The following is a 10,195-nucleotide window of genomic DNA, read 5'->3' on the forward strand; positions in this document are numbered from 1 at the left end:
GAAAAAAAAAGACAAGAAACTAATGAAGTAAGACTAGACAGGGGAATTTCACAAGGTTAATTGTAGCACTTCTAGAACACTCTTGCTTATCATCAAATCATTTTACTAGCTATTTTATTTACTATTAGTTGTCAATTTAACTCATTTCGTAGGTCAACTATTATTGTGATTAAGAACTAATTTTTAAAAACCAAGACAATTATGTCCAAGTTTTCTTCATTTAATCAATATGGGATATATTAAATGAGGCTACAAAAAGATGTTCCTGGTTATCCATAAACCATTATAAAAATATAATCATTATTATTATTATTATTATTATTTTATTATTATTACACAATTGCATGTGTATAACATTTTGCCTAGTAATCAACTTTTTGTTTATGGCAGCTCTGTGCAAAATTCCTTCTACCACTAAACAATGTAAAAGAAGACAGTGGTTTTGAATATTTTGTTTGTTGGCCCCCCAAGTAGGGTTCCTTTGAAACAAAATTCCCCAATAAATCCACCTGAGTGTGGTGGTATGTGCCTGTAGTCCCAGCTGCTTGGGGACTGAGGCAGGATTGCTTGAGCCCGGGAGTCAGCCTAGGCAACATAGCAAGACCCTATCTCTTAAAAAAAAAAAAAAAAAATTCCATCAACCCAAAAAGAATTTGGAGTAGTATCTATGCTATTCTTGGACCAGGAGAAGAGAAACAGGTATTTTAAGTTTGGGAAGGCAGTAAAGGTATTGGGAGCTGATGTAACCAGTTTTGAAAGCAAGAGAACAAACATCATCATAAATGATGGTTGATTATTGACAAGGTGAAGAAGAACTGATACATTACTATTAGGCCAAGGAAGTTTGGCTAAGATGGATTTTATAAGAGCTCTTTCTTCTACTCACCAACAGAAGGGGCTCCCATCTGTCCCCTACTAAGAATTTCTCTGTGCTTCATCTGTCTTCTTTCTGCTTACCACTGCCCCAGAAGGCCATGCTTCTTACTTTGAGAAACAAAAACTAAAAGAACTATGTGTCTGCCCCAAAATGAAAACCTTTAACGTGCTCCTGTAGCCACCAGTTCTCATAAAATACTAACCAATAGTAATTAAGTCATTGTTGGGATGATTACCTGGTTTTTATTAGATCCAACCCGATTTTTAAGAGGTGCTAGATGTAGATAGCTAGTTAAATAGCTAGATAGATATATAGATAGAACCTACTCCGGATAACAATTAAATGAACTTACTCTCAGCCCACAATATCTTAAAATTAGATTATCTTTATTCTAACTACTCTCTTTATAACCCAGTGGAATCAAGCATTGAAAATATGTGTTATGATTGCTTCATCTAAGTAACATAATGCCAGAAAACCAAATTGTAGTCATAGTGTTTATTTAGCAAAAATATTTTTAACTCACAACTTAGCATCATGTAAATGCAACATCAAATAATCACTGAAATATGTCATCAAATATAATTAGCAAAAATATTTTTATCTGGCTACTTAGCATTACGTATATGCAACAATAAATATTCATTGCAGCAAATCATCAAATATGAGTTTTTCTCTGATTTTAATCAAATTTATATAAGGACTATTTAATGATAGAATACAGCCTTTTCTTTTCACCCGTTCTTCTTTTTAAGTGCTAGGGAGCACAATTACCATCTGAACACTCACATTAATACATTTGCAAGTCCTTTGCTAACATATCAAAATAGTTTAAATTTAGACCTATTTATTTTCCTAATCTAGGTTTCAGTGATTATATTACAATTTTCTGAAATGTTCACAAAGTTAATTTTGTTCCATTTTTCTCCAGTTACAAATACATAAACACACATCTGTTTAAATTTGCACTCATCTTATTTTAATTGTATTTTCAAAATACATAAATGCTTTTTCTTGTCAAAAGGTGACAGTAAGTTATCTGTGTGAAATAGTTGTAGTAGAGGGAATTCTAGAATTTTTAACACAATAAATATCATTTTCTTCATTAAAGAATTCCAGAATGTAAACGCATACTTAAAGCTGCTTTGGGCCAGGCTCGGTGGCACAAGCCTGTAATCTCAGCACTTTGGGAGGCCAAGGTGGGTGGATTACGAGGTCAGGAGTTCAAGACCAGCCTGGTCAACATGGTGAAACCCCGTCTCTACTAAAAATACAAAAATTAGCCAGATGTGGTGGTGGGCACCTGTAATCCCAGCTACTCGGGAGGCTGAGGCAGGAGAATTGCTTGAATCCAGCAGGCAGAGGTTGCAGTGAGCCAAGATTGGGCCATTGCACTCCAGCCTGAGCGACAGAGCGAGAATCCATCCCACAAAAAAAAAAAAAGAAAAAAAAAAGGTGCTTTGAAGAAAGTGTTTCAAAGAGCAAAATCATGACGAGATTGTTGTAATCTCAATGTCTGAAATCTTGACTACAGATTTTAAATATTTTCATTTTTAGGTATGCTACAATAATTAAGTACTATGAATTAGGTTACTGTACTATATAACAGTCAACTAAAATTGCAATCTTATTTTATTTTATTAGTTTTTCAGATCTAGAACTTCAGCCTATGCAGCATGTATCCAAAAAGAGGATCTTTTCTGTAACCACTAGCTGACACTATTTTTTTAAAATCAAGAAGGCAAAGCTAGATTACAATTACATACTCACCTTTCGGTGTCTTGAAATATTCCGGCAAAATTAAAATGAACGTGATCACTATTGCCACAAATAATTTAAGGAGGGCTGTTTTTGTCATGTCTCTTCACATGACACAAATGTGTTCCCTTCCAGTACACTCATGGTATGTTGCTTCCTGCTTTAAGTTTCATCTCTGCAGTACTTTAGATTAATGCCATTCACCTCATACTCACTTTCCTTTTGCATGTAAGACTTAAAAAAAAAAAAGAGGTCTTCAACTGAGACTTCACTTTTGAGTCACTTTCCATTTAAAAAAAAAAAAACACTACCCTCCAATAAGCACTTTAAAATCATTTATTTACCTTTCTAAGCAAGAAAGGTAAATAATTATTTCCCTTTATTATTATTATTATTTACCTATACTTTATTATTATTTACCTTTCTTTCTAAGCAAGAAAGGTAAAATGATCTCAAGAAGCAAGGGGATCTTCTCCCCACCCAATTTATAAATATAAACCCACAATATACTCACAAAAATAAAACAGTAGGCTGAGTGAAGTGGCTCACATCTGTAATCCCAGCACTTTGGGAGGCCAAGACAGAAGGATCACTTGAGGTCAGGAGTTTGAGTCCAGACTGGTCAACAGAGCAAGACCTCCTCTCTACAAAAATAATTTTAATATAGCTAGGTGTGGTGTTGCACCCCTGTAGTCCCAGCCACTCAGGAAGCTGAGGATCACTTGAACCCAGGAATTTGAGACTGCTGTGAGACATAACAGGCCACTGCACTCCAGCCTGGGTGACAGAGTGAGACCCCTTCTCAAGAAAGAAAGAAAGAAAAGGGTGAATGTCAGTCATGTCTAGGTTGTATGGACATCACTCATTCATTTACTTATTAAATGATTGTCCATCCTGTTTGGTGCCAGGTGCTGTGCTGAATTCTGGTGTTCAGAAAATAGTACATCTAGAAGATAGAAACAGTACAAAAAGTAAGGATACACTGAGGACACATGTAAAATTTTGGTTTTACTTTACTATGCTGTATTCTAGCAGTAGAATGGAACTGATTAACATTACGGCTATAAACACAGTCATTATTGTTACAGAATCCACATTTCCAGTTCCCATGTCAAAAAATATATATATATTTCATGATGATAATCCCAGTGAAATAAAATATTTTGTCTTAGAACATAAGTGAAGGGTAGGGAGAACTTAAGGTGAATAAAGCATATGTGCAAACACATATTATTATTTAGAAAATCCAGATATCCAGTGTTTTCATTGTTCCTGTTTTCTGATTTTAAAAAATGGTACCACAGCGGGGCGCCATGGCTCACACCTGTAATCCCCGCACTTCGGTAGGTCAAAGTGGGTGGATCACGAGGTCAGGAGATCGAGATCAGCCTGGCCAACATGGTGAAACCCCATCTCTACTAAAAAATACAAAAAATCAGCCAGGCGTGGTGGCACAGGCCTGTAGTCCCAGCTACTCAGGAGGCTGAGGCAGAGGAATCGCTTGAACCTGGAAGGCAGTGAGCCAAGATCGCACCACCGCATTCCAACCTGGTGGCAGAGCAAGACTCTGTCTCAAAAAAAAAAGGTACTACGTGTCTCCAATCTTTTCTTCCTGCTCACTCTCTCCTATACCCCCACCACCCACCCATTTCCATTTATTTATTTTCTTGTTATCACTCACCCAAACCTGAGCTCTATGAAACAATGGGTGGGTAAACAGGAAGAAGCAGGAGGTAAAGGCTGTTCTGTGAATACATTGTGAGCATGAATTAACTGTCTTTTCTTCTGAATGGACAATTTGATGAACAGATGGGAACCACAGGTTGGGAAACATTGGCACCCGAGTCTAAGACCAGTCAAAATGGGTGAAGGACATCAAATATGACTTACTTTAAGAACAGCATCAAGGCTCATTCTAAGGAAGGGAAGAACTGATGAGAGTCATGGCTTGTTTCATAGGCTGGACTAAGTGGTATTGGAATACAGGTTAGGCCGTGGGCTCAGTAGAGATGCTGGTGGGGAGTGGTAGGAAGCTCTGTCCGGGCAGAGTGTGGTGGCTTGCACCTGTAATCCCAGCACTCTGGGAGGCCAAGGTAGGAGGATTGCTTGAGCCTAGGAGTTTGAGATCAGCCTGAGCAACAAGGCAAGACCCTGTCTCTACAAAAAAAAAAACTTAAAAATTAGCTGGGTGTATTGGCATGTGCCTGCAGTCCCAGGTACTTGGGAGGTTGAGACTGGAGGATAACTTGAGCCAGGGAGGTTGAGTCTGTAGTGAGTTGTGCTTGTGCCACTGCACTCCAGCCTGGGCAACAGAGGGAGGCCGAAGGACAGGACAAGACAAGACAAGACAAAGCAGAAAGAAAGAGAAGGAAGGAAGGAAGGAAGGAAGGAAGGAAGGAAGGAAGGAAAAAGGAGGCCCTCTCTCTTAATGATGCGATATCAGCTCACTGTAACTTCCATCTCCTGGGTTCAAGCAATTCTCCTGCCTCAGCCTCCTGAGTAGCTGGGATTACAGGCTCCCACCACCACACCTGGCTAATTTTGTATTTTAGTAGAGATGGGGTTTCACCATGTTGGCCAGGCTGGTCTCGAACTCCTGACCTCAGGTGATCTGCCCGCCTCGGCCTCCCAAAGTGCTGGGACTATAGGCGTGATACTTCTCATTTTGACCCTGTTATGATTCCCCATATGTTCTGACTCTTCTTTTCGAATACAAGGATTCTAGCCATAATTGTAACCAATGGAAATGAAATTTACCATGGAAGTACTGACTTGATGTAACACGGCTAACTCACTTTAATTCCTGATAAATTTTCTAAAAAGGGTAGTTAAGCCACTCCAATTTTTTGCACCTTAATTTTGATTAATTACGTTTTAGTTTTTAATTAGTTTTCATTAATTTTGAAATTTGTTTTGTTAGTATGTATTCTTTTCTATGTAAAGTTTCCAACATCTTGGTTCATTTATTAATTATTTTGTCTATTTCAAAGTTTATTGCTTTGGGAGAGTTTTTTTTTTTTTTGGTAGCACTATTGTTAGTGGTGGCAGACATTGGAGTTACCCTAAGTCACCAGCAGCAAATCCATACGTGTCTGCAGCAACCTCAATTCTTGCCTCCTCAGAAGAAAGAATTCAACTGAGGGGCATAAAGCAGAAGGAGAGATAGAGGTAAGTTTCTGAGCAGTAGTGAAAGTTTATTAAAAAGCTTTTTAACAGTAAGGAAAGGAAGGAAAGAAAAGAAAAGAAGGAAAGTACAACTTGGAAGAGGGCCAAGTGGGCAACTTGAGAAACCCAGTGCCCAGCTTGACCTCTTGACTTGGAATTTTATATGTTGGCATACTTCCAGGATCTTGCATTACTTCTCCTTACTCCTGAGATCTTATCGGGAAGCTGCTGATCAGTTTCAGGTGTTTTCTATCTATTAGGAGCCTGCCTTTCCCTCGCACCAGCTGTGACCAATTACTGCTTTAGCGAGCCAGTTAACAACAGCTTGACCATCATCTGATGGTCACCCAACACTCCTGGGTTTTGTTGGGGTGGGGCATTCTCTTGCCCTGCTCATACCTGACTAGCTCCCACTGTAACACTATTTCTTTTTCATTTCTTTTCTTTTTCTTTTCTTTTTTCTTTTTTTTTCTTTTTTTTTTTTTTTTTTTTTTTGAGACAGAGTCTTGCTCTACCCCCCAGGCTGGCTGGAATGCAGTGGCGCCGTCTCAACTTACTGCAACCTCCGCCTCCCAGGTTCAAGCAATTCTTCTGTCTCAGCCTCCCGAGTAGCTGGGATTACAGGTGACACCACCACGCCTGGCTAATTTTTGTATTTTTAGTAGAGACGGGGTTTCACCATGTTGGCCACGCTGGTCTCAAACTCCTGACCTCAGGTGATCCACGTACCTCAGCCTCCCAAAGTGCTAGGATTACAGGCGTGAGCCACCACGCCCGGCCCAGTAGCAATATTTCTTCCAGACCTGCACTGCCCACACACCTCCTGCCAGTCTGACCTCAGACTTGTTATCCTATTCTTGGACACCTAAAAAGCAAAATTATCCAGCAGTTCTATGGATCCTTTGTTTTCGATAGGCTGACCCATGTGCTCTGCAACTGGTTTCTCTGGAGATGGCCAGATGGTGAATATTAGGAGAACAGTCCAGGGACCCGAAGTCCCAGATCATAGCCTGGCTGCTCTGAGGATACAGGAATCAGTGTCTCAAAGTCAGCCTGCGGTTCACTTGCTGGACATCAGTGTGTCATCTCGGACTTAGCAAATAATGAGTAAATTAAGATATGCACCCAGATATTTCAGGAATCTCTTATTGTCTATGATTTTTCTATATATTAATAATCCAATTCCATAAATACTTTGAATCATTCTACCAACAGTTACTGTTTAAAGTGATAGCAGAGCAAAAGCCAATGACAAGTTCTAAATATCTCATGGGTCAAATCTTCCAAGATTCAATAGCATAGGTTCAAATTGAAGGTTCAAAATGTTTTGCTTTTTTTTTTACTGTCATAATTCATCCACTAAATGTTTTATAGCTGAAATTGCTAAATCTATAAAATACATTAAATCTTTGCATTTTAAACACTAGAAATCACTTAAATTTAAGAATTAAGCTGCAGGTAATCTAACTTAAAGTGACAGTGCCTCAGAAATAAATAAATCAAGATCGTGCTAACCCTTGATTTCATTTAACTTTTCATTTTATTTTGAAGATAGAACTGAAGCAACAGAAAAGTCAGAAATAAAAAGGGAGTAGACAAGCATTGAGTGCTGTGTAAGAAACTTTAACAATGTTATTTGTGGCTTGGATTTATATACCACAGATTTGTAGCAAATGCTAAACCTTTAAGTGTATGACTCTGGGATATTGTTAGAATTTAATGTATGTATTTACCTTGAAGAGTTGTGAGAAGTCAGGGGGTTCCCAGAATTTGAGAAATCAGTAAAGGTTCTCCTTGCTGCCCGACACTCCCCTTTTGATATACTCATCGCGTCTATGCTGTCTTCTCTTATTACCTCTGTTACCATCATCCAAACTTAAAAATGCTGCAGAAGTTAGTTTTAAAGGCAGCATTCAATTTTTAATGGTCCACAGATGGATCATAATTCCATATTCTAATTATGTCATTAAAAAATTTCATATATAACACTACAATGTGAACATTCACATATATAAATATTTGTGGGAGTCTGATTATGAAGTGGAACTACTGAGACAAAGAGTATACAGGTTTTTGAAGATCTTAATTCATATAGCCAACTGTCTTCCATGCAAGTTGTATCTACATACATTCTTATCAACTATGCACAGGAGTGCCCATATATCACAAAACTTCAACACAAGCCATTATAGTCCTTTAACCATTGTCAATTTAAAATTTAAAAAAAAGTATTGTTTAATTTGCATTTCTTTGGTTGATAGTAATTCTGAACATTTTTAATATTTGCTGGCAATTTGAATTTCTTTTGTTAATTGCATGTTCATGTCTTTTATTGCAGCTTTTAGATCCTTCCTGTTGATCTATAAGACTTTTTTCTCTATTGGGAATATGGAATCTTTGCATATGTTTTGCAAGCATTTTTCCCAGGTTGTCATTTGCCTTTTCATTTTGTATATGGTGGGAGTTTTTCCACCCAACTATTTTGTAACAGATTATAAAATACGTACCTAAAAGTTTTATGCAGAGAAACACAGTTCTTCATTGTATTAATAATATTACATGAAATAATGCATAGTTTATCAATTAATCATTTATTCTTTTGTTTTTGTTTTTTGAAATGGAGTCTCAATCTGTCTCCAGGCTGGAGTGCAGTGGCGCAATCTTGGCTCACTGCAACCTCTGCAGCCCAGGTCCAAGTGATCCTCTTGCCTCAGCCTCCTGAGTAGCTGAGACTACAGGTGCGTGCCACCACGCCCAGCTAATTTTTCCTATTTTTAGTAGGGACAGGGTTTCACCATGTTGGCCAGGATGGTCTCGATCTATTGACCTCGTGATCCAACTGCCTCGGCCTCCCAAGTGCTGGGATTACAGGCGTGAGCCACCAAGCCCGGTCTCATTTATTCTTAAATACAAAGTTTACTTGCAGCCTGATTTTGGCTTCCTGAAATGCATCAAAACTTGGTCATCTCCCTTGAAGTGGCAACATCTGACCCTCAAACATCCTGTTAGGGTTGATGATTATACTAATGGCCCACATCGCCATAGTTTTGTTTTACAACTTCCAAAGCACTTTTACAAATATTAGGTTATTTTTTAAAAAACACAAATATTACATTATAAAAGGGAATCTAGGAACTGTTACAAATAGCTACCAATCTGCAATTACCCACTGCGAGCTTCTCCTTCCTGTTTCAATGAAGGAATAAGAGATTAACGAATCTAAAACACAAGAGGTTGTTCCTACTACACTAGTGTTTAACTTTCCTAAGTCTTATATTTCATATCTGAGATCCGTGCTCTCAAAAATACTTTAATGTATTTATATTTCTAATCAAGACCAAATGTCTTAATTAAATAATTATGCATTTTGTGTTAGATACAAATGTTTAAACTTGAGAGGATCTTTTACATCAAGGAGGTGCTCTACCCTAGGAAAGCAAAAGCAATATACTTTTTAGAAAATTATAAATAGCAGTCTTAAAAGGATAGTTTAAATTTAACTTCTACATAGTTATTTATTAATATATGAAATATATACTTGTGTATACTTTATATAAGTAATTTTTTTTCCTAGTTGAAACTGTCCTCCATCCCTTCACTATATTCTGTGGAAAGGTCTTTATTGGATCAACAACAGCACCAACAATCGATGGCATTTATTGGACATTTACCATGTGCTACTGCACAGTGTTGAATGTTTTGTATGAATTATTTTATCCAATTTCCCAGCAACTCTCTGAGGGAGCTGCTGTTATTCCAATTGGATAGACAAAGAATATGCAGTATAGCGAAGTCAAGTAAGGGCTTAAAAGTCACTTAGTTAATAAAGGGTAAAGCTAGGTGTCAAACCCAGAGATCTGACTGCAGACGTAATACTCTCAACCCAACACTCCATTATACCTCCACTGTCAGGCTGTGTGTGAACATTGGTCAAGAAGGGTCACTTATAAAATAATAATCATAGCAAACACCAATGCAATTTTTACTATGTGCCTGATGCTGCACTAACCCAGGATTTCTCACTGGTGGCACTATCGATATTTGGGGACAGGTCATTCTGTGTTGTAGGAGATATCCTGTACATTGTAGGATGTTCAACAGCTGATTCCAGTAGCAGGCCTCTCCACCCCAGTTTTTTTTTTAATAAAAAAAAAATTAAGAGAGAGGGTCTCTATCACTCATGCTGGAGTGCATGGCATGATCATGGCTCGCCGTAGCCTAGAACTCCCAGGCCCAAGCAGTCCTCCCACCTCAGCCTCCTGAGTAGCTGCGACGACAAGCATGTGCCACTGGGCTTGGCTAGTTTGAAAATTTTGTAGAGATGGGGCCTCACTGTATTACCCAGGCTAGTCTCAAACCCCTGGCCTCAAGCAATCATCCTACCTCAACCTCCCA

The 10,195-nt window shown here is 38.2% G+C and overlaps 1 protein-coding gene across 1 annotated transcript in view; it reads right to left on the minus strand.

Moving 5' to 3' along the window:
* TMEM156 (transmembrane protein 156) overlaps window positions 1-2,844 on the minus strand; it is a 68,816-nt gene extending 65,972 nt beyond the window's left edge. Inside the window, exon 1 of the mRNA XM_017883745.1 lies at window positions 2,648-2,844. Within this exon, the coding sequence (XP_017739234.1) occupies window positions 2,648-2,735 (88 nt within the window). The 5' untranslated portion in view covers window positions 2,736-2,844. The remainder of the gene's footprint in view (window positions 1-2,647) is intronic.
* Window positions 2,845-10,195: the final 7,351 nt, after the last annotated feature.

Source organism: Rhinopithecus bieti, unplaced genomic scaffold, assembly GCF_001698545.2.
Source record: "Rhinopithecus bieti isolate Rb0 unplaced genomic scaffold, ASM169854v2 scaffold_13349, whole genome shotgun sequence".
Taxonomy (NCBI): domain Eukaryota; kingdom Metazoa; phylum Chordata; class Mammalia; order Primates; family Cercopithecidae; genus Rhinopithecus; species Rhinopithecus bieti.